This window comes from Aspergillus mulundensis (assembly GCF_003369625.1).
Source record: "Aspergillus mulundensis strain DSM 5745 chromosome Unknown scaffold_15, whole genome shotgun sequence".
In the NCBI taxonomy this organism is placed as follows: Eukaryota; Fungi; Ascomycota; class Eurotiomycetes; order Eurotiales; family Aspergillaceae; genus Aspergillus; species Aspergillus mulundensis.
In genome coordinates this window covers 844,160-867,071 of record NW_020797903.1, presented here as the reverse complement: position 1 = coordinate 867,071, position 22,912 = coordinate 844,160, and the positions used below count along the sequence as shown (strand labels likewise).

The 22,912-nt window shown below is 48.8% G+C and overlaps 7 protein-coding genes across 7 annotated transcripts; 1 reads left to right on the top strand and 6 right to left on the bottom strand.

Annotated features, from left to right (window-relative positions):
* Window positions 1-398: 398 nt before the first annotated feature.
* On the bottom strand, window positions 399-2,459 carry DSM5745_10595 (forkhead box transcription factor; the record flags this gene model as incomplete). The annotated part of the gene is made up of 1 exon (XM_026752611.1): window positions 399-2,459. One exon carries the CDS (start codon window positions 2,457-2,459, stop codon window positions 399-401), a length of 2,061 nt encoding a protein of 686 aa, XP_026599054.1.
* A 1,395-nt stretch (window positions 2,460-3,854) lies between these two features.
* DSM5745_10594 (aspartate kinase) lies at window positions 3,855-5,599 on the bottom strand (the record flags this gene model as incomplete). The annotated part of the gene is made up of 4 exons (XM_026752610.1): window positions 3,855-3,952; window positions 4,009-5,252; window positions 5,311-5,391; window positions 5,451-5,599. The coding sequence occupies 4 exons, from the start codon at window positions 5,597-5,599 to the stop codon at window positions 3,855-3,857; spliced, it is 1,572 nt and encodes a 523-aa protein (XP_026599053.1).
* An 836-nt stretch (window positions 5,600-6,435) lies between these two features.
* On the top strand, window positions 6,436-8,847 carry DSM5745_10593 (uncharacterized protein; the record flags this gene model as incomplete). The annotated part of the gene is made up of 8 exons (XM_026752609.1): window positions 6,436-6,813; window positions 6,863-7,321; window positions 7,372-7,403; window positions 7,453-7,789; window positions 7,908-7,998; window positions 8,212-8,363; window positions 8,447-8,595; window positions 8,652-8,847. 8 exons carry the CDS (start codon window positions 6,436-6,438, stop codon window positions 8,845-8,847), a joined length of 1,794 nt encoding a protein of 597 aa, XP_026599052.1.
* A 35-nt stretch (window positions 8,848-8,882) lies between these two features.
* Window positions 8,883-9,716, bottom strand: DSM5745_10592 (non-canonical purine NTP pyrophosphatase; the record flags this gene model as incomplete). Its single annotated transcript, XM_026752608.1, has 6 exons — window positions 8,883-8,951; window positions 9,006-9,067; window positions 9,120-9,156; window positions 9,212-9,356; window positions 9,418-9,485; window positions 9,552-9,716. The coding sequence occupies 6 exons, from the start codon at window positions 9,714-9,716 to the stop codon at window positions 8,883-8,885; spliced, it is 546 nt and encodes a 181-aa protein (XP_026599051.1).
* Window positions 9,717-10,741: 1,025 nt separating this feature from the next.
* On the bottom strand, window positions 10,742-15,744 carry DSM5745_10591 (type V myosin; the record flags this gene model as incomplete). Its single annotated transcript, XM_026752607.1, has 7 exons — window positions 10,742-10,851; window positions 10,908-11,122; window positions 11,175-11,248; window positions 11,298-15,141; window positions 15,190-15,379; window positions 15,432-15,564; window positions 15,610-15,744. 7 exons carry the CDS (start codon window positions 15,742-15,744, stop codon window positions 10,742-10,744), a joined length of 4,701 nt encoding a protein of 1,566 aa, XP_026599050.1.
* A 1,042-nt stretch (window positions 15,745-16,786) lies between these two features.
* Window positions 16,787-17,265, bottom strand: DSM5745_10590 (BUD31 family protein; the record flags this gene model as incomplete). The annotated part of the gene is made up of 3 exons (XM_026752606.1): window positions 16,787-16,801; window positions 16,884-17,014; window positions 17,094-17,265. The coding sequence occupies 3 exons, from the start codon at window positions 17,263-17,265 to the stop codon at window positions 16,787-16,789; spliced, it is 318 nt and encodes a 105-aa protein (XP_026599049.1).
* A 3,404-nt stretch (window positions 17,266-20,669) lies between these two features.
* On the bottom strand, window positions 20,670-22,519 carry DSM5745_10589 (putative transporter; the record flags this gene model as incomplete). The annotated part of the gene is made up of 7 exons (XM_026752605.1): window positions 20,670-20,699; window positions 20,746-20,776; window positions 20,843-21,009; window positions 21,066-21,163; window positions 21,213-21,341; window positions 21,396-22,324; window positions 22,380-22,519. 7 exons carry the CDS (start codon window positions 22,517-22,519, stop codon window positions 20,670-20,672), a joined length of 1,524 nt encoding a protein of 507 aa, XP_026599048.1.
* Between the last annotated feature and the right edge of the window lie 393 nt (window positions 22,520-22,912).

The following is a 22,912-nucleotide window of genomic DNA, read 5'->3' as shown; positions in this document are numbered from 1 at the left end:
AAACATGCTAATATAAACGCTGCATAAAGGGTGCCATATAATCATCACAAGGTCATCGTAAGATCATAACAATGTCAGTCAAAAGTCAAACCCAACACCCAACCTTGCATCCGCCCAAAACTCCTGGGGAAACGATGTGAAAACGGCCAAAATGAATGGAAATAGAGAAGGAACCCCGTGAACACCAAATCGGCGATCTTGAACCCAATTGGGTAATAGGTCTTAGAGCATATGGCCGCGAAACCCTAGAGGAAACTCCGGTTGCGGAAAGGAATAAACTCGAAATATGACTAGCGTGAGCGAGGTGGTTTTCATAGCCAGCGTAGATCCGTGTAGGAAAAAAAACAAACAAAAAAAAAAAAAAACAGAGGAAGATGAGAAGGAATACGTAAAGGGCCTCAAGGCCGCAAGTTATTCCCTCGCGAAAATGGTGGCCGCGAAACTGGCCGGCTACCTGTACGTGCTTCACCTCCACCAATCTTCTGGAAACCTTGCAAAAGGTCGACACCATCCACTTCCTGTGGACTGTCATCAAGAAGATGCCATGAGAAGAAGTCGTCATGCGCAGCATCAACGAAGTGCCCAGACTCCGGTAATTTTGATGGGGAGTCCGGGAAAAGGAGTCTTTTCTTCGACTTGTTGGGAGATATTGGTTTCAGCCGGTTGTTAGCACTCATAGCAGTGATGTCTGCCAGGACATTCCTCGATCCAGTTGTGTTAGTACGAGACGAGCGTTTCTCGGGGGAGCCGTATGCTGGGTTTGACACGAGGTCGACCGTTTGATCGGCGAATACGTCGAAGGAAACGTGAAGAGTATCGTGAGGAGTGTAAGCTTCATCCTGTATATTAAAGGCAGGGCTCCATGGAAGATCCTCGTCCAAACCTAAATGCTTGATGGGAGAATTGACCATTTGCTGAATCTTCTTACGGTGATTTCGAAGATTCGTGTTCGGGGAAACTGATGGTGGAGGTTTCGTAGGTTTCTTGAACTTGAACACAGGCGTAAGAGGGCCTGCCACCCTCCATGTTGGGGGCGGCGACAGTGTCCCAGTTTCCTTTAGGTATCCCGACTGACTCGGGCTGATATCATGGGAAGAGCTTCTGATGCGCGCTATCTCTTCCTCGGCACGCCCACGCTTCATACGAGGAGGCTCGATATCTATGTCGGAGGTTGGGAGGTGTCGAGCCTTATTTGACCGCATCGCAGAGGATTCTAGCGAAGAGAAATACCCGCTGTCGTTCATTGTACTCAACTTTCGTTTACGATGACGTGGTCCATTGCTAGGAACAGCGGGATGAGAAGGGGTGGGAGGAGTCCCTGGACGGGCAAATCGTGTTGGTTGTGCAACAGGGGGAGAGGAATGGATTGGTTGGAGAGGAGAAGAGTGAGGAGGGATCTCGCCACAGATGGTGGTGGCCGAATCTTCCTGAAAGGCCGGATCAGATGCGGGAAGTGTAGCATCAGAGGACAGATCGACGTGTCTGGAGCTTTGGACGACGGATTGTTGTTGAGCAACCGGCGGTACAGGCGGTGGTGGTGGTACAGCCCAGCTCGCAGGTTCTCGCTGTGGTGCCGCAGAAAGTACAGTTGAAAGTTGCTTGCGCACTGGTTTATCCTTGATGAACTGTACTTCCATTCCTGGTTCAATAGCCCAGTAATTTCCTTTACCGGGATCGTCCTTGGGCCGTTCTTGTTTTACAAACGCTTTGTTCAGACTGAGGTTATGTCGAATGCTGTTTTGCCACCCCGGATCACTGTTCTTGTAATACGAAAACGTATCTGATATCCACCTATAGATTTGCGCTAGTGTCAATCTCCTGTTAGGAGCGCGCAGTATAGACATTCCGATCAGCGTCGCATAACTGTATGGGGGTTTCGCGCCATCATCCTCGATTGGTGGCAATTCGTGGGGCTCTGGCAGTTGCATTGTGATCTCGTTCCCCTTTTGTTTTTTAAACCGCTCTTTTAATGGCGCCGCATCCAGAAGTGATCGTTTAAGAGACGGCTTAGCAAGCTGAGATGGCTCAGGAAAGTCAGCAAAGGTCTCTGCTGATGCACTTTCCGACGGGTACTTGACGGTGCTGGCAGTGCTAACACTGGAAAATGTTGTGAACAAGGTGGACTGCGGCAGTGAAGCGGATGACGAAGCGGTAGGGTGGATTTGAGGATCGGAAGGTATCTTTTTGATGGGAGAGTCGGTAGTAAATGTCGGCGTCGCAGGAGCAATCATTGGAACATATCCCAGTCTTCCTTCAACAAAGTCTAATTGCGACTTGCGACCGAATTTAGTCGGCGACACCTTGTTGGTCAAGGTAGATGTTGGGTTGAGGACATAATCCCGAGTTGTAGGGAGGTTCTCGATAGGTTGGAGAGACAATGGTGATGGTTCTAATCGAGGCCGTCCGGCTGCAGCATGTCGCTGTCCTTGAGATAGCTCGGCGGGTGGTTTCGGACTCATAATGATGCTGCCAGCCTAGATATGTCTCGGGCCGACTTGACTGCGCCCGTTGACGCGCTGCGACCGAGTGTGTTGAATATACGATGGTTGTCTTGGTCGACAGCTATCTTCGTCGGAATGCGTTTGAACGGCTCGGGAAAATTGCAATGTGATGTCAAAAGCTTCCGGAGACACGGAACAGCGTGTTCAGTGAGACTAGGGCAGTAGGTAAGGTGATCGCGGCGATGGAGAAAGGAAGGAGTAGATTCGAAATCTGGAACACGGGCGGGGAGCGAAGAGCTTTTAATCAAAATCACCCTTGCCTTGGTAAAGTTGGTATGCGCAGCCCAAGTGGGGTGTTGCAAGATACTTTCTGAATAATTAGAGTAATGATTTATTTCAATCGGGTTGGAAGAAGTGATGGGAGCCTGATCCAGGCGAGGTGCCTGACCTGGCTTATTGTTATCAAACGCGTCGCTGTCGCGTCTTTTGATACACGGCTAGTATTATCGTTACGCTGAGCTCGGCAAGGCTCACTGCTGAAACCGCCGCCAGCCATTTGAGTCTCCGGTTGTGTTACAGGTTGCTGTAACACTGTAACAGAGATACGTCAGCGCTTGCCACCTTACTCGAAGCAGCAGTTGGAGATTGGGCTAACAGCATCGGGTGGCTCTCCTTGAACTGAGAGCCGCCGCCAAGGGTCATCAGGTGGGCGATCGCGGCAGATCAGATGGGCCCATAGATATACAGTCATACGGAGTAGATCACGCTGGGGCATTGTTAAAGGCGGGGACGCAAGGCTCCTACCTCGCCAGGAAGGGTTTCACACCTTCTTCAACCTCAACAAGGAGTCACGCAGACGCCTCCTGAGACCCCTCTACAAGTGATCAAGGGTCTTTCTCCTTTCGAATAGATGTTACTCTATGGCAGACATTAGCGATCATGGACGGAGCGCCAAGCCACTGAGGAAGATATAGGTCAAAATGAATTTGTATGTCAAATCCCGGCCCCTTCGAGGCGGCAAGCATGCGTCAAGAAAATGCTTCGCGTAAGTGAAGGCTGGCTGATTCACCAAATATGTCGCCAGACTCTTGTCCAACAATGCAAATGACATACCGTAGGCCAAATACATAGAACATACTCCGTACAATCTATAAAACAAGCTTACCACTCGTAAGCAAAGAAATCTATCCAAAAGAGTCATCAGAGACAAAAAAAAGCATACCCGGAGAGCCGGAATGAATCGCCAGGAAGAAAGAAAGCCAAGAACGCCGTCATGCAGAACCCGGAGAGTATGCTTGTTAACAAGGTCAAAGCCGCAGGATTTTCAAGGCAAAAGATGTGGTGGATATCCTAGAATACGAATAATGTTCGCTGAACTGCACAAACCGATAAGCAAGCGGGGACAGACGCCCTCTAATCTAAAAAGGTGAATAAGCTGGTATGTATGATGTTGAGAGCACGGTCTGCATCTCGTTCTTCAATAACACACGAAATGTTGATCTCGCTGGCGCCTAAACAGGGTTCATTAGTTCGGTAAACCCACCGACCCAAGTATAGTCAGTCTTACCTTGAGAGATCATCTCAATATTAACGTTGTTCTCTCCCAAAGTAGAGAACATACGCCCAGCCACTCCGACCATGTTTTTCATTTGCTTCCCTACGAGGCTGAGAATGGCCATTCCAGGGATTATATCGACGGTACCATATCTCTGCAGGTCACTCAAAGCTCCCTTCAAATCCTCGTCGATGATCTGGTACTCGTCCCTTCCCACACCATTCAGAAGCGGCCTCTCCGAATGAAGAGCAAGAGAAACATGAACTTCGCTGGTGGATATCAAATCAATGGACAGCTTCCAGCGATCAAGAACCGAAAATATCCCCGCAAAGAATCCGTGAGAAAGAGAGCGTTTGTTGGAATGGACATTGATAACGAGAATGTTATGCTTAATGGTAACAGCGGTTGGGCGCTTCGGTCGTTGAAGAAGGCTCGGGCTCCTCGTACGAAATAGTCTCGGGTCATGGCCTGGTGTTGTCCTTTCCAACTCGTAGGTAGAATCCGGGAATATCACAGTTCCATTTCCTTTTGGGTTCATGACGTTTTTTATACGAATCGGAATTTTGGCACGAATGACTTGTTCCATAGTAAAAGGATGAATCACCTCCGAGCCATAGAATGTCAATTCAGCGGCTTCGGCGGGGGTAATTGCTGGTAGAAGACGAGCGGTAGGAACCTTCCGGGGATCCGCAGTGAATATGCCGTCGACCTCCTTCCATACTTGAAGTTCCTTGGCATGTACCCCAACGGCAACCAAAGCCGCACACAAATCAGTATAACCACGCCCAATCTGATCAAGAAGACCCCCGGGTATTGTTCCAAAGTATCCCGTGATCACTGGTACCTTATCACCAGTAACTCTGCGGCCTAGCGCAGCCGCAAGATTGTCATAGAATCCCTGGTCGAGGCCCTGACCCGAGATATGGAAATCAATGATCTCGGACAGATCGACGTATTGCGAATCAACCCCGCGATCTTGAAGAAATGCGGCCATCAGACGGCAACTCAGCTTCTCCCCTGTGCTAATGACTTTATCCACACAACGTGCACTAATCTCGCCGAGCGTCTGAGCGGCTTCCAGGACCTTCAAAACCCGATCGCATTCGTCATTGATCTCCGAGGTGAGCCGTGTCCTGAGTTCATCAGACTTTATCTGCGTTTCGACGACATTGACATGCTCCAGCCGGACGGCCTCGACAAAAGAGAGGTATTGTTTGGATTGAGAGTTTTCTGCATCGCGAGCGGCTCGGAGTAACCTGTTCAGGTAAGCAAATTTGTGTACATTTGCTGGGAGAGTCGCACCGGGTGACTCACCGATTCGTAGTGCCCTCGGCTTTCGTAGAACTGCTCCTTGCAGAGCATACTACAGCAACTCTATGTTGTGAGAGACTCGGACTGAAATGAGTAGGATAATTAGCGACATCTCGACTATAGGCGCCGGTCAGGAGACTTACAGGACGACCTGGTCGATAATATTGTGAGCAAACTTGCCGACGCTCGTGCCTCCAAACTTCTGTACGACCCAATTGTTGTTGGTGGAGGTTGTGGGTGCACCTTTTAATGTGGATATTATATCGGCATTGGATGGCAGTTGGCCGCTCATCTTGAAATGCCTATATGACAGGTGTTTCTTCTGGAGGGACTGGGAGTATGAATGTCCGGCAACGGAATCTTTTATGTGGCCCGCGGGGTTGCGAAAGCGGAGGGCATGATTTTTCTTCTTTCTTTTTCCGCCTTTCATGTGGGGAACGATAGTCTTCGATATTAATACGTAATTTGCGTATTATTAATAAGGAACGCAAGTGGTCTGCCTGCCAGTGCCTGGCTCTATGCCCCACGGCGACGATGTCGGGGCTTTTCTCCGTTCCTTATTGGCCAAGAATGGAATATGTATGTACTGCAGTCTGCATATTCCAATTTCCAAGGCTGAAGTAGTAGTGGCTGCTTGAACATCCCGTACGTGGGATTTGGAAAAACTGGCCAGGTCTGCGTCCAGGGCTGCACTGATCCTGATTCCCTAACCCTGGTTTACGGACTCGGAGTCTCGGACAGGGTTCCCTCAGCCCTGCAACCTGCCAGTATCAATAACTTTCGATAAGATCTGCCTGGCAGATTAGCAAATCGTGGCGAAAACTCAAGGAGTCCTGCAGATCACCCCAGTAAATATCATTGGCCAACGGCCATGCTTACGGAGACGGAGTACTCTTTCAGCCTGGTCCGTGGTGAGGCTCAAACTGCATCCTTGCAAACGCAGCAGCCTGAAGCTGCAAATCGCATCTAATCGAGACTTCCTCCACTCCCACCCACCTCACTTAGCAGCAAGAACAGGCAAGGAGCAGACCGCGTCAGTGACGTATAATCCTTCATCCTACCATTGACTTGCCTTCGATTCCCTGCATCATAAACAAGTTGTAACTCAAACCACCCGTGCTTGCAAGAATGGAAGCGAAAAACGCTGATGACTCGACATGCCCATTTTGTCCTTTCTTTGACCCTGACAGCAATTTCGTCACTCAGCACGTGCAATACTGTCACCCTGAAAATGAATCATCTGCAGAGCCGCAGGAACTATTCCAAGCCGCTTCCAGGGCAGGTCTAGAGTCTCAACTCTCCACTTCTTCTGAACTAGGAGTCGGAGACGACTGTGGATCTCTACGCCCAATTCATGCGAAGCCGGGAGATCCTGCTGTCTCTAGACATGCATCCTTCTCTCAGGCCGTCGAAACCACTTCATTGCTCATCGCTTCAAACAATGGTCAAGTCGAACACCGTATAAGCACGAAGAAGTTGCCCAACGGAAGCATAAAGAAACTCGGCGTAGGTGACACCTCTACAGTTGTTCATGTCAATACTAATATTACGACAGCGTGCGGAGCTGGGACCATACGCCCACGAGAAGAAGATGCCTTCGTGGCTCTTCCGGATGCTAGACAAGGAGACCGCCACTGTCAAATTCAACAAGATCGCATCAGATGGCAAGCTTTCAAGACATGTAATCATTGCGAATGAAACACCTAATATCGTGTCCGCGCTTGCTCAGCTATGCGGACAGGATAAGTCTGTTCAGCGTGCATTTCTCTGCAGCCCCCATGTTCACCACATCTCCAAGATGCCAAGGGAGGGAGGGTTTTGTGGATATAGGAACATTCAAATGTTGGTGTCTTATATCAGAGGGTCCGATGCTCGCAACCTTTTCCCGAGCTTGCCCACGATTCTGGAACTCCAGGACATGATAGAGCGTGCATGGGATATGGGATACAATGCTATAGGTAGGACCGAAACCGGGGGTATCAAGGGAACCAGAAAGTATATTGGCACCTCCGAGGTAAGACTACTATAATCCGTTCGGACTGAAACTCGCTCATTCATCTACAGGCCCAGGCTTTTTTTTTAAGCCTTGGAATCCAGTAAGTTCAGCCCAACACTACGTCCACTAGCGAATACTGACGCCAACAGATGTGAGGCTCAAAGTATCGGGAAGACAAAAGAAATGTCCGCTCATAGCTCTCTACTCTCCCACATCGCCGCTTATTTCAAAATGGGCTTAAATGAGCAGACCGAGAAAGTGGTCTTGACGGATCTGCCGCCTATCTATTTTCAACACCATGGTTCGGCTTCACCAGTAACTAGCGGGGTTAAGCTGACAAGAATAGGGCATTCTATGACGATCGTTGGTTTTGAGATTCGGGAACAAGGAAGTGGAAATCTCCTCGTCTTGGATCCGGGCGTGAAGACACCCTCCGTAATCAAGCATGCCATGACTGCCAATATCAAGACCACGGACCCGGCTCGCGTACTGAAGGGGTTCAGGAAGGGCATGACCTATTTACAGAAGTATCAGGCTTTTGAGCTCCTCAGGTATTCCATGAAGTCAACATCACTATTGCCAGCTTGTCTATCTAACCCTACAGGCTATTACCTCCCAGGTTCCCGCCAGAGACTTGAATTATGCCAAACGAACACTATGTATGGAGCTTATAGACTGCAGTTATATGTACTCGAGTATGTCGTCACATTTCAAGTGTACTCCCCGCCCGAGGTACTCTGTACCTAGTGCCTGAGGACTTCCACCCCACCGACTTTTTCTCTTGGCATCTAAAATATCGAGCTCAAGGAATCAACTCCCGAATGCTATCGTTCGGTTCTTGACCGTTCTAATACCTTATCGATAATCATAAATCGAAATGCGGACCTCACCTAACATTATCATCACAGGAACTCCGGGTGTTGGAAAGACAGTGCATTGCGAGCAGCTCGCCCAAGATACAGGCTTGCGGCATTTATCGATAAACCGGATTGCAAAAGACCGAGGCTGCTATGATACCTATGACGAAGAGCTGAAAACTTGGGTAGTGGATGAAGACAAGGTATGTCTTTCTCGCTCCTAACTCCCGTGTCGGCTTGCTGTTCTATTTCTCTTCCACCTGCTTACTTAGCAACCCACGTACAGCTTTTAGATGCCATTGAGGATGAGGTCCTCCAAGGCGGCTTCCTAATAGACTGGCATGCCTGTGACCTATTCCCTAAATCCTGGATTGACCTTGTTGTGGTATTGCGCTGCCCTTCAACATCTACTCTATATGACCGCCTCAACTCCAGGTAATGACATCTTTATTATCTGCCTCCTTCAGAGAGGGGACTAACTTATGTTACAGAGGATACCATGAAACTAAGCTACAAGAAAATCTAGATGCGGAGATCTTTGGGGTCCTTATCGAAGAGGCTCGCGAGGGCTTTGATGAAGAGATCGTGGTTGAACTTAGTAGTGAAGAGGACGGCGATGTGGAGGCTAATTGCGCTAGGATAGCCTCCTGGATAGAGAACTGGAAGACCGACCAGTCGGGACGTTGACAATATGTGATACCATCCCGCAGCGCTGCCTTGCCTTACGGTTGCTCGTCGGCCAGCCACTGCTGAAGCTTGACAAGAGCTTTGTATCTGTGGGAGATTTTATTCTGCTCGTATGTTAATCACTTGTAAATGGTCAGTAGGATGAGGGATCACACTACCTTCTCCTCCTTGGTCATCTCTGCAAATGTCTTGCCTTCATGCTCGAATATAGGATCCCAACCTGTAGAACGACCAGGTCAGTTGTCGTCTCTTTCAGACCAGCAAAAACGTACCAAAATTGGTTGGCCCTCTGGGTCTCACAATAGCGCCCTTGACAGGAGATTTTAGCTCTGTTATCATCAAGAATGACATGCTACTGCCATACCTCTGTTCTTCCCTGGAAAAGGATTGGCTCCGACCCAGGACCAGAAGAAAATGCAAAAGTACACACAGCCTCTGCGCCCCTCGATTCGAATGAGTCAAGCATCTTGTTTAGCCCCTCATGTCCCAAGGCTTCGAGGAAGGATTTGCTGCGCGGAATCGTGTCAGCTCCTAGCCGGTCAGACGTATACATGGGTGTATCACATGTACGGGCCAGGCAGGCCTTCAAACGCATGAAACTCTAAAGCCGTATCCTCGGTCAATACCGGCCCTCTCACCTGTAGCAGTTAGCCAGTCGGCAGGATTACATGCGTTAACGCTCTAAGCCTGCTTTCATCACTTACTGCACATGCTGCATGTCTGCACTTTGCCTTCGCTATCTCTTCAATTGTGCCTTGTATCTCGGGCACGTCGACTGCCTGGCTCTGGATATCGACCACATTGCCTAGTATAGCTCTAACCTCCGCTAACTTATTTTTGTTGCTGGTAATAAAATTCAGAGACTTCATCTTCGATGGAGCAAGTTGTTGATAGGCAATTGGATTGAGAACAGCAGTCACTAGTGGTACTAGACTGTTATCTTTGGTTGTATGTGCTGTACTAGGTTTTGTGTGCGGCAGTATGTGGGGAAGTGAGGTGTGGCGGAATTCTCTTTCCCTCCCATAAGATATTATATAGATGGCGATTGGTCTGTACAAACTCTATAGCATTAGAGAGTGTCTGCCACGGGAGCGCTCGGCGCAACTCATTAAATTCGTAGTGCCGGCAGTTCCAAATTAGGCAATATTACGTAACCCCAACGCGGCGTGCCAAGTACGCTAAATTATTAAATTGGGTGCAATATTCGCAACGCCATACAATTTTATATGGAAACGCGAATGTTATATACAACGCGTTAATTAACAAGAAGTGTCCCAATGGACGAACTTTAGGTGTCGTCCATAATACGGAAGTCGCTTTATATACAAATTTTGGTGTAAAGTGACCTTTTTAAAATGTTAAAACGCGTCGCGAGGCCCCGACGGACATCACTTACTTGACCGCGCTAGCGCCGCGCTAAGCCTATTTAAATTAAGCAGACGGCAAGCTTAACAAGCTTGCTGCGTGCTTAATTTTTTGGACCGCCTTCCCAATTGGGACGGCGCTCGGGCGCGCTAAGCCTAATTAAATTAAGCATGCCGTTAAGCCTACGTGGCAGACACTCTCTATTAAGGTACCCCCTGCCAACAAGTCTATAGACCACGGTCTTCTCTATCAGCTGTCAGGTATTGACTAACTAACAATGACCTTTTAGCGTATCACGTAGCACCGGTCTGACAAGGATTCTAAGTGTTAGCTAGTATACTTGCCTGAAAATTACCTCGTATGATGTCAGAAGCTATTCGCCAAGCAGTGACAATAGATAGGTCATGGGTCATATTGAGACATCTAGTACTTCCAATATATATTAACATAATCTAACCCTTAACTCGGGCCGGAGGCTCTTTATCCATCATCCCAAAAATTATGGCAGTGGCTACATGCAATTGCAGAACTACTCGACAGAGATCGCGCCAATCTCCAGATTCTCCGGTTTGTCTTGCTGTGCCATTGCCTGCGCCGAGACAATTTCGGCGAGTCGTTTCAACCGTGGTGTTTGAAGCCCTTGATAGGAGGATAGTTAGCCAGCAGAACGACTATGGCAATGGGCAGGCACTCACAAGACGGGGTGTAGGTTTCCAAAGCAGTAATGACACGAGGCTCGGCGATCTCATACGGCCCGCTATCCTCCATGTCGACTGGAGTAAGGAGGAGCACGTCGCTCTTCTCAGTAACACGAGAGGCCACAGCCTTCATGATCTCGCCGTTGATGGGTTGCTCGTAGTCTGCCACGAGATACTGGTTCAACAGCTTTTGGATCTGGTTTGGAGAGAGCCTGAACATGATTAGCATGGCCAATTAGGGATAATAGACGGTGACTGTCTTACATCCAACAAATGTCTTGGATAATCTCGATATCGTTCAAAGTGGCCTTTTTCAATTGGAGAAGCTTGGTCGCTTGCTATAATCCTTGTTAACTTTGATCAGTACCAAATGCTAGGTTGCCTTACCATCAGATGCTCCAACTGCAGTGTTCCTTCCGGCATATCGTGACTCTTACACCATTCCTCGATACGGGTTATGTTGTAATTGATCTGGAGGCCTCGTTTCCAAGAAAGGAAGTTTCTTCTCATCAGGAGGTCATTAAAAGCCGTGACGCCGACGAGACGCAGAAGCTCCGTGACGGTCTGTGTAATAATTGAATCTTCGAGATAGAAAGCTTTCATCGCCTTGTAAGCGTTGTTCAGGAGACTCAGAAGATTGTCCATGCTGAAGGCTGGATTGTTATTCGACGGCAAAAGCTTTCCGAGGAATCGATTCGTCTCGTTTGTGACGAAGCCGGGAAGCGACTGCGATTCAATGATGGCTGGAACGATCATTTTGTAAAGTTTCTTCTTCAGCAACTTCATCCAAGTGTGATAAATGTTGAATTCCAAGCTCTCCAAATCATGCTTTACAATCTCCAGAAGACGGTCATATTCATAATTATCAGTCTTCTGTGCTTCGTACCAATCCTCGGCCAAGAACACAAAGGAAAGCATCTCATGCACGTTGGAAAGCCAGAAGGCCCCTGGACTAATGGTATCTTCGCCATCATGTTGCATGACCTCCTGTTGAATTGACTGCATGACGTTGGCTAGGAAGCGCTCAGACTCTTTCACGAACCCGTTATTCCACATTTCAGATGTGACGAGGTTGATGAGGTAGGCGGGGAACAGAACCTCCTTCTCCGTGGGCGGAGGGGTGGAATTGGGCGCTGGAATCTTGAGGTTGCGGATCAAACCTATTGTGACTTCTTCGTTAAGATCCTCCTCTTCGGAAAGCAAAGTCTCAAGTTCGGCCTCTACCGAGTCAAGTCCGGAGGAAAGCGCAGTAACCGAGTAATTCTGGCGGCCTAATGCACTCGGGATTGCCATTGACACGGGTCGAGGATTATAGGCCCCGCTAAACCGATCGGTATCAATTCTCTCCGCGCCGGCACTGCGCCTCTTAGGCTTCGTCTTTTTAGAGGAGACCAGGTTGATAAGACCATTGGCGGGTGCCGGCTGGCCTATACCTGGCGTGGCTTCCGTTTGAAGGGGCAAAGTCCTCTTTGCGACCTCTAGTTGTTCTTCAAGGTCAATTACTTGTTGCCGAAGGGAAGATCTCTCGCTCTCGGACTCTGCGTTGATTTGCTTGAGCTTTTCAAGTTCCTGGTTCGCGGAACGAATCGCTTCTCGAGAAACTCGTTCTTCTTCCTGAAGACGCTTGACAGTGGCCTGAGCATCGGCATGGTTCTGCTGCAATGTGCTCATTTCTTCCTCCAGGACGGTGAGCCGAGCTGCACTGATGCCCGCCTGGTTGGCCTCGGCTTGGAGTTCCCGGGATCGATTTTCCAGTGCGTTATGACGAGTCCTCCAAGATTTCAACTGAGTCTCATAATTCTCAAGTTGAGAGTTGAGCGATTTGTTCTCCCGTTTCAAGGATTCCAAGTACTGCGTCAACTCAACCACCTTATTTTCCAACTTGTACGAAATTTGTTTCAGATCTCTCGCTTCTTCCCTAAGGGTCTTGTACTCTTTTCTCGCCTGTTTACCCCTCCAGAGGTTTTGGACGATAACAACCTGTCGGCGGTATTGCCGCCATGCACGCAGTTGACGCCAAGAACGGAAAGCGCGTTGTATGGTCTTCGCCGCATTGCCGTGAATGGAGTTCAGAATATTCCGCCGACAGAGGAAACCCTTTGACAGCGACTGCAGAAGGATGACATTATTGCGAATCTGGTTGTACTTCTTTCTCTCCTTCTGACCCCTCCACACCCTCTGGATGGTTGTGGCAGATTTAACCCGACGTATATCGGCGGCGCGCTGCCTCGCAAGGAATCCTCGAATTAAAGACTGGGTTGCGAGAACAGACGACCGCGCCTCGAGATACCTACGTCGGTAGTACTTGCACCGCAGGTTCTTCTGTATCATGATCGCGCATTCGTTTAACCTCGAGGTTCGTAAGTTTTCCAAAAACGCGAGCATACCCGCGCGGAAGAAAATCTTGCTCAAACCCAGTTGATACTTGTCGTGCTTTTGCTGGTCACCCAGTGCCTTGCGCAGAATGGCATGGCACATATCCTTGATTTCCGAAGTCCACTGCGACGAGTGGCAAAGCATGTAATAACGAATAGCAAACTCCTCATAAGTCCATCGGGTAGGATATCCGGCCGTACTGATGCGAACTGTTTCCAAAACACCACAAGCCCTGAGCTGGTTCAGCACCATTGGTCCCTCAAACACCCAGGCCTCTTTCGCTTCGTTCGGCTTGATACATCGAATGTAGTGTACATCGGTGGAGTTAATTGTGCTCATCAACTCAATCAGTGATGATTTGAAAATTCCACCTAGCGTTGGCTTGCGGTTGATCGCGACACCAATTTTCCGGCCTGGAGCCGTCACTGGCTTGGAGGAGACGGCGGCTGAATCCTTCTCGCGCACAGAGGCTGCGGTATCTAGTATCTCTTTCACGAAGTAATTGGAGGAGTTGCGCAAGATTTCCATATGCTCATCTGGAACAGTATCCCGGTTCTTCTCAATGAAGCCATCTGACTCGTAGGTAACGTCAACAGCATAATGGCAGATCGTGAACGCAGACTTTCCAAACCTGGGTTTCTTGTAGAACTTTTGCTTATCGGCAGCAAAATTGTGATGAAGCTTGGTCACGAATTGCTCGTCAGAGCCCATTGGCAATCGCGACTCTTCGTCCAGAAGAGATAAAATACCCAACTTTGCCTCGATAAGGTCGATGCAGGGCTGGTTATCCGAGAAGTCAATAAAGGTCCAATCAATCTGTTCTCGTACATATTCTTCCTGCTCAAGCTTGAAGACATGTTGATTGAACTCTTGTTGCAATTTCTCGTTGGCATAATTGATACAAAACTGCTCAAAGGAGTTTTTGGCGAAATGCTCGAATCCGTAAATATCCAAGACACCAATGAATGATTTGAACTTGCTGAGAACTTCCTCTGTTGCTAGACCGCTATTGATTTTATCAACAAGCCAATCGAACAAGCTGGAATAGATGAATTTGGCGACGGAGTCCCGAACAACGATTGCTTGTTGCTGCGTCAGGTTGGACGTTATCTTTTCTCCTCTTGTGATTAGTTGTTTCTTCACTATCCATTTTGCAAACTCGTTGGCGTCAATTCCAAAGATTTCGCAGGCTCGGGCAAGCGACGGCTCGGAGGGTGAAAGGGTAGAATCGGTCCTCGTGGCAGTGATCTTGACATTCCCAAGGTGCAGCAAGGCTGCAAGAATACGGAAAATTTCTGATTGCGTGGGCTCGGGTACGCCGATTGTTCCCAATGACTTCTTTGTCGCGGTGAATTCAGCCTTGTCGTCAACTCCATCGATAACCGGTGTCCCGCCCTGATTAAGGTAGTCGAAGTCTTCGACCGATGTAAGACCAAGCTCTTGCCTCTCCGCATCAGTGGCTCCGGCAACAAGCTGGTAGAAAATGTGATAATTCCGTTCTTTGAGCGGCTGAAAGACAAGGCGCGACCTCTCTAAAAGGTAAGTTCGTATCTTGGCACCAACGATATTGGTCTTGTCGTCAAACATAATCTCAATGTATTTCCCAAACCGCGAGGAATTGTCATTACGCGTAGTTTTGGCATTACCAAAGGCTTCCATAACCGGATTTGTGGCCAAAATCTGTTCTTCGGTTTCGCTGATTGCGTCGGCTCTGCTTGTGGTGTACTTTCCAGGCTGATCAGAAGACTCGCGAGTCGCGAAATACCGCATGATGTACTTCGCGCTGACGGTTTTTCCAGCGCCGGATTCGCCCGAGACAACGATTGTTTGGTTCTTGCCATCCCGTAACATGTCTCTATTGCAAAAATTAGTGGTGGCCCCTGAAAGCACTGCTAGGACTTACCCGAATGCTTCTTCCGCGATGGCGAATAAGTGCGGTGCCTGCGATGCGCGGTGCTTTCCCGCATAAACCTGGACCATTTGCGGCACATACAGGGAGTCCACACGAGCGAACGGGTTCGTCGCGATAAGAACAATGCCGCTGTACGTATATATCTCTTTCTGCGCATAGCGTAGCTTGATGGCTTGCAAGACTGCATAGCATTAGCTCAGTTTCCCTACAAGCTCGGAAAAGGACGGCGGTACCCGCTGGCTCGTTCAGATGAGATAGATTCGTAAGATCCTCACTAGCTTCAAGCATAGCAGGATTCATCAACGGCGGCAATTTCGAATTGTTATCAACTTGTAGTTCCGCTTGGGTGGTTTCTATCTCTTTGCACTGTACAGGTCAGTGTTAATCATACTGACTTGAACTGGCACTAACCTCGCCATTCTCTAGGACAAAAACAAGCCGAACTTTGTCACCATCAACGAGTTTCTCTTTGACCTCAGAGGCTACCCAGCCCTCAGTTGCGTCGGGTTGCCAGGCCCTCGTTCCAACCTCATAATTATGCGCCATCGTTCACTCCGATACTGCAGTTGAATAGATATTTCACAGGATAAGGGAATGGTCGTCGCTCTCAAGTTGTTGCTCAATTCGTTGCTCAAAATAAGTCTAGGAAAGGCATCTAAAAAAGAAGCATAAACAAAAAAAGCACAACCCGGCCTGGAAAGGAAAACTGGAAAGAAAGAAAGAAAGAGCTGCCTTCCAGGGCACCGGCTAACAAGCTGTTAGTTAGGAGAAAAGAGCTCCCATGCTTCACTGAAGCAGAAATTCCGAGAATGATGGATGACCGACTGGCCGCTCCAACGCAGCCCCTGAGGAGTATCAGGGACCGCCATTTGCTGAGCCGTTCCCCACTCAACTGCCCACGCCAAGAGACAGTACTCTTTCTCTTTTCTACTCCGTCCTACTATGGTACTGTACCAGGTTTCATGCTTTATCAGCTGTCCAAAGTTGTCGTCTTATTCTCTTATAATCACAATAACATAATGTGAATGCCTTGGATAGAGTAACGCTTCTCGGCCTCTCGCCGTTCCATACGCTTTAAGTGACTCGAAGTGAACCCGATCTCGGGATACGGTGTACACTGTAGTCCAAAGTGGTGGGCTTACATTCTAACCACATTTTCATGCTCCCAAGTATAAACTTATCGGCTCCTCCCAAGGTCTGACTCCTGCGGAAGACATACGCCGGGAGAACCACAAGGCCAACTGCTCACCAGCGGAATGTTGTGTCGACGAGTAGGAACGAACTATTGACGGTCGATCGGTTAGTTTCACTCGGTGTCGAGCGTCTCTCTCGCCGGAACGCAAATTCAAAGTTTCAGGACGGAAACCCGAGCCATTTATCATGTGCGCAGCTGGGTGGCTATGGAAGAGATATACACCGCAACCTCGGTGCTAGTCTTCAGTAGATAGGTATCCGATATAAGGCACGGTGCCGGTCATTGAGAAGGTATTAATCACTGCTCGCGCAACCACGGCATCCACAGCTGACACACTGTATAATCTGATCCTCCTTTAGTTGGGCCTTGGGAACCCTGCAGATGCAAGTGGCGTTAAAATTGGTTTCCCTAGTCTGGATGCAGCGTAGGCAGCAAAGCTAGATAGAACGTCAGTCAGCCCGTCAAGGTAGACTTTTATTTCTGGCCTTACCTTTTCATATCCCTGCTTCTTCCACTTTGCAATCAGGTTCGCATCTGCGTACCCATTCTTTAAGAGCCAGTCGTAGAGCTGCTTCGATATGGCCTCTTTTTCGTAGTAAAGGTCATAGATGTACCTTGAGCCTGTGATGATAACGATCAGGTTGGGTGAGCTGGACGGAAGGTCCGCCTTAGATTTGGATGGTCCGCGGCGGTTACTCACGTTGATGACTGATCTGAAATATAGGCCACAAAACCTCATGTTTCTTCTTTCCCTCGTGTGGCGCATTTTCAGCATCTTTCATTTTATTGCTGAACTCTAAAAGAGTGTCTTCGATGTCGTCAAAGCCCGCTGGGGGTGGTTTGCGGTTGCGGGATGTGCGGACTGGAGGCATCCTTTCGATAGTGTTGCAGAATGGAGAGAAGTCAAGTGAAGCCGGGTATACAAAGGTAGTGCGAAGATTAGACGCAGGTGCCTGCGGGCAGAAATAGATCACTGGAAAATAAAAGAAGCTTCGAAGCACAAGAAGAATTGAGGCATGTTATCGGATACCGTACATTAGGTACCTCTCACCGCCCTCAGGCTCCGGGGCCGATGTCATTTTTTCCCTCTCATAGCTCGACAACCAGTCTTAGCCTGTCCACCCAGACCAACCTCACAATTCTGTACAATCCCACCGACGAAAATGGACCAAACCCTCGATCTCAGCAAGCTCAGTGAAGCCGACCAGAAAGAGTTGACTCAGACTCTCAATCACCAATCGCAGAAGGTCCTTATCCAGCAAAGTATACCATCCTTGATCTCTCTCAGATACCTCTTCACCGCGCTTTCTCCATTGCTCAGATATACCTGCTAACAACCCTATTATCTAGATGTCCACCATCTCGCCGACCTCTGTTGGAAGAAGTGTATTACCTCGAAAGCTAGCTCCGGTCGTTTGGACAAGAACGAAGAGACCTGCGCAATGAACTGCGTTGAGAGGTGGATTGATACCAACAATTCCGTACTCAAGCATTTGCAGGCTATCCAGAAACAATAGATAAGCATGCGCCTTCGGCTGGAATGATCTGCGAGGCTTCGATGTTAGGGTACCAGCTTGATACTTCAAATCTAGTGATGCCCGTGCTTGGAATTATTTGCTAGTTTTTATGGCTCGATAGACCTTGGACTGGGTTTTCCATGGATAAAATGTCGGACAGTCATATGTACTATAATATTTCAAATGTATTCTGGGCCCAAGCTCAGTCTAGAATCTCTTTCGAGATTGCATCCAATTATTGTTATGTCGATAACGCCGTACTACCATTGGCTCTCAAGCGGCTTGTAGATTCAACCTAACTGGAATCTACACAGGGTATACTCGTGCATCAGATTCTTTTGTTTATTCATTCAGCCATTGGTTATCGGACAACAGCAGCTAACTGTAGGGCTGATATTTAAGCCACCGCGCAAAAGAAAACCATTTCCCAGACCCAAAAGAAAATCAATCACTTAGACAATAGCAAGCTTGGTAGCAGCAATGTCAAGAGCGTCAACATCAGGGGTAAGACGAGCGAAGGCCTTCTTCAGTCCATCGGGCCTACAAAGTTGGTTAGAGTCTGCTTCGTTCACTTGTTCTTGACTGGGGCATGCTGCAGCGTACCTGACGAGAGTGTTGACCTTAACGGTCTCGACATCGTACAGCTTCTTGAGGGCAGCCTTAATCTGACGCTTGTTGGCCTTAACATCGACGATGAAGACAAGGGTGTTGTTCTCCTCAATCTTTTTCATGGCGCTCTCGGTGTTCAGAGGGTAAAGGATGATCTTGGCGGCATCGAGGCGAGGAAGGTGAGGGACGGACACGYGGGGGTACTTAGGAGACCGGGACAGCTGGAGGGTCTTGGGGCGGTGGAAAGTGGTGGAGGTGCGGATCTTGCGAGTCTTGTGCGCCTGGTTGTATCGAATAACATTTAGCCACGGAAGATCTCAAAGAGGGCTTTGAAATCGAGGTCGGTATAAACGTACGCCTGCACCCTTCAAGACTGCCTTGGCAGCAGCGCCAGCCTTGTCGCTGGGCTTCGACTTGCCTATTGATGAAACGAAATGTAAGCGACTTGTATGGAGAACTCCAGGTTCAAATCATGATCCCGTGTAATTGTCGAGCAAAACCATAAAATCGAAAAAGCGCAACGCAGAATCGAGATGTGGTGTTTCCAGTCCCTTCATCTTAGAAAATTCAGCGGGACGAAGATTTCCCGCATCTCACCACACCGTGTCTTCGCACATATCTCAAAACTGACAGCACGATATCGAGAAAAAAGGAGCTGAATCGCTGAGGGTTGCATACCTGTCTTCTTCTGAACGGGGGCCATGGCTGTCGTTTGGCGCTGTTGTCGTGATTGTCGCAGTGTCGAAAGTCGAATTGTTCGGAGTGTCTTCGCTTAGCAAAAGCCCTCGCGCCGCTCTGTGGGTCACATGACCAGCCCTCTTAAAATCTTGGCACAGTCTCCACTAACCACCGCCCTTCGCGGTAGGCAGTAAAATAAAGCGGTCTGCTTGCCATAAACGAACTACGTCCATGTCTTGTAGTAATTCATCTTTTGTTCTATCCCGTGGTTTGTTTTTAGGATGATTATGCGAATCCTAGAGCATATATTATGACAGCAAAGAAGCAAAAAAACAAACGCCCTGCCCTACTCTTCCGCACCCGCCCACCGACCGTTCAGAAGAAGCATGCAGCCTTATCAGCCAAAGCAACTCGGACTCTCATACGTTCTCACCATAAACTTCTCAAACAGCGAGCCCAGGCACTAAAACTAGGCGACCAAGCTACAGCAGACAAGCTTGATGCGGAGATTAAAGCAAATGGTGGTTTGGAAAGCTATCAGATCGCAAGCAAGCTCGGTCAATCGCTAGACCGAGGCGGAGATTCTAGCAAAGTCCTTGTTGACTGGATGGGTCCTCATTTGGGTGCTTTGAGAAACACGTCTTTCAGACTCCGGATGCTCGAGATTGGTGCACTCAGCACGAAGAATGCATGCTCTCGAAACGAACACCTTGATGTCACAAGAATTGATTTGAACTCTCAGGAACCTGGGATCTTGAAACAAGATTTTATGGAACGGCCGCTTCCTTTCGGCGACGACGATCGATTCCACCTCATCAGCCTCTCTTTAGTGTTGAACTACGTTGCAGATCCAGCCGGTCGAGGGGAAATGTTGAAACGCTGTGTGGCCTTTTTGACGAAAGAACCACCGGCGGGTTCGTTTATACCCGTCGTGCCGAGGTTGTTCCTTGTGCTCCCTGCTCCCTGCATCATGAATTCTCGCTATCTCACCCAACACAGGCTGCAAGAAATCCTTACCAGTCTCGGATTCTCCTTGGAAGAGCACAAGCAAACGTCAAAATTAATATACCAGCTTTGGGAGCACCACGAAACTTGCCAGCCCAAGCAGTTCAAGAAGGAAATCCTGAACCCGGGCAGAACGAGGAATAACTTTGCGATTGTCGTCAAAGATGGAAGCAAATAAGTATTCCTGACCAGCGCTCACAGCGAAGCAATCATTTCTTGGGGCAAAAATGCCCAAATCGTCCCAATGACTGCTAGCAATGAGGATATGATCAGAAGGAACCAATCCAGCATTCGCTCCCTTGGCTTGATCTCTTTGCCAAATATTTTCAGATAAAACGCGAGCGGCAAGATGATGCATATGGTGAAGCACAGCACGGAGCCCATCAACGCCATTATTCTATCAAAGGAGGGGAAGATGATCGCCATAAGAACAATACTGGTCACAACTATGATGCGGATCAGCGCCCTCAATGTTTGGCGAGCGAGTGTCTCTCGATCTGCACGATCCGTAGTTGATTCATTGCGCGCTTCCAGGCCACATACAACCTCGACTGTGGCAACAAGTGGCCGGCAGCTGTGCTCTGCGTTAGCGATCTAGAATCCAACATGCGAAAGCCTAGAGAGGGTGGACCAAACTTACTTGAGAGGCACTTTCGTTATGGGAATTATAGCAATAGAGATTATGATGCAAACAGACAAAAATTGCGGATAGTCGTCCATGGTCAGTACATTTGCTGTAACTTCGTCTCGAATCGTGTTCCCGAACATCATCCAGCCTAGCACGGCCATTGTACAGTCCAGGGAATACTAGCACAGACTGTTCGTTAGCACAAAGTAGAGGAGCAACAACTAAGCTTACGTACCGTAAAGATATAGGTTGCCCAGAGACTTCGTCCGTATTTGTGCGGGTGCCTCATATCTCTGTAAATATTAGGAAACACGCCATGTCCGCCCCAGGGCGCTAGAAATGATCAGTCAAGAATTTCGTCGGGAGACCATGAACGACTTACACATGATAAGCCCGAAGCTCAGAGGAAGTGTGCCCCAGTTCCTAGGAAATAAATAGGTCTGCGCTGGTTCTCGAAGTGAACCAGGTGCATGGGGTTTCATGAAACCATCAATGCATGTTAAAGCCACAACTACGGCAGTCAGTTGGTGTCCGTGTCCCGCAGGGGAAATGGATATTGACATACTAGTGGTACAGGAGAGTATACCAAGGATACTCGTCACACTCAAAAGTCGAAGTGGCACAAAGCTGAGTGGCACCAACATTAGCCCACATATAATCTGCCATTGTATGATGCTTAGTGCTGGGGAAAGGACATGTAGACTGTCAGCGAAGAGTACAACAAGGGCAACACATGCCCCTAGAAGCTCCAGACAGAATAGAAAGCTTATGACAATTCGGGCGCGGTGCCCAAAGCTTATATACGCAAGGTCCGCATATGTCACTAAACTTCGGTCAACGTCAAGACATTTGGCCAGGATTTTAGCGGTATAAGAGGTGACGATCGCTGCGAAAAGAAGAAAGGTGAGACCAAACAACCATCCAGCGTGTTTCATTGCCAGTGGCAAACTCAGGAGGCCGACGCCGATCAGCACGTTGACTGAGTTGAACACCGTCTGCGGCACAGTCGACTGACCGACGACAATGCTTTCGCGCGTACCGTCCTCGTGTTGTACTTGCTTCACGAGCAGGGGCTCTCCGTCAAGTCCAACAGCAGGTTCGCTGTGTATTTGTTGCTGCCTGTGAAACTCGATAACGTGCTTTCTGGCTGACTCGCTAACGCGCGAGGATATCGAGCCATATGAGGTGCCGAGGGCCGGCTCTAAGTGGCTGGCATTCGGAATACCGTCTCTTTGGTCATGACCAACTCCGTCATCATTGAGAAGAGGCCGAGTAAGAGCAGGGTCCAGATCAGCGTGTGTCAATGACGATCCTAGTGATCTGATAAAGTTGCCGCTTGGCGGTCGCCATTCTTCATCCGAGTCGGCTATCGCGAAGGAAGAACGTCGAGTAAATACCTCAGGAAAGCACGCAGCTCTCTGCCACGACCGAGCGAAGTTGTCAATGCTGTTGACACCACCCGCTTGTCTGACTCGCATCGAAAAAGACGCCGATCTGCAGAGAATATTAATATAGGGCGAAAATGGCGCTTGCACGACGGAAAGCTTACCTCGTCCGTTGCGCAAAATAATTATTAATACTATGTTGACGGTCAGGGGACTCTCTGGAATCTAGTGGCGAGCCTGTGGATGGTGTTGTGTATGCCTCTGCATGCCGGCTCTCAGGAAGCTCCGAATCGTCCCCAGGCATCATTTCCCCCCCGCTCGCTAAGTACTACCGGGCAGTGGACGAGGTTTGGTGGACAGACAGAGGCAGTAGCGAAGGAGGAAAAGACTTCCAGTTGAAGTAGGAGCTTGCTCTAGCCCTGGAGAATTGTTCTTCTTGTGCTCTTAGAACGGGCCTCGGCTTTTCAAGATCTTGGATGCGTCCCAACTTTGACAGAGACGAAGGCAACAGCTTCGCAAACCCCTTGACAGTGGGATACTTCTCTTATTTAATGGCAGCCACGAGCAGCAATCTATACTGGCTAACGACATTGGCACAAAAACAATGACATAACCCCAGAGACAAGGGACCGAGAAGCGATATCAGACTGGTGGAGGTCCAGCCTCCTCCGAGTTTCGGGCAAGAAAAATTGTGGAG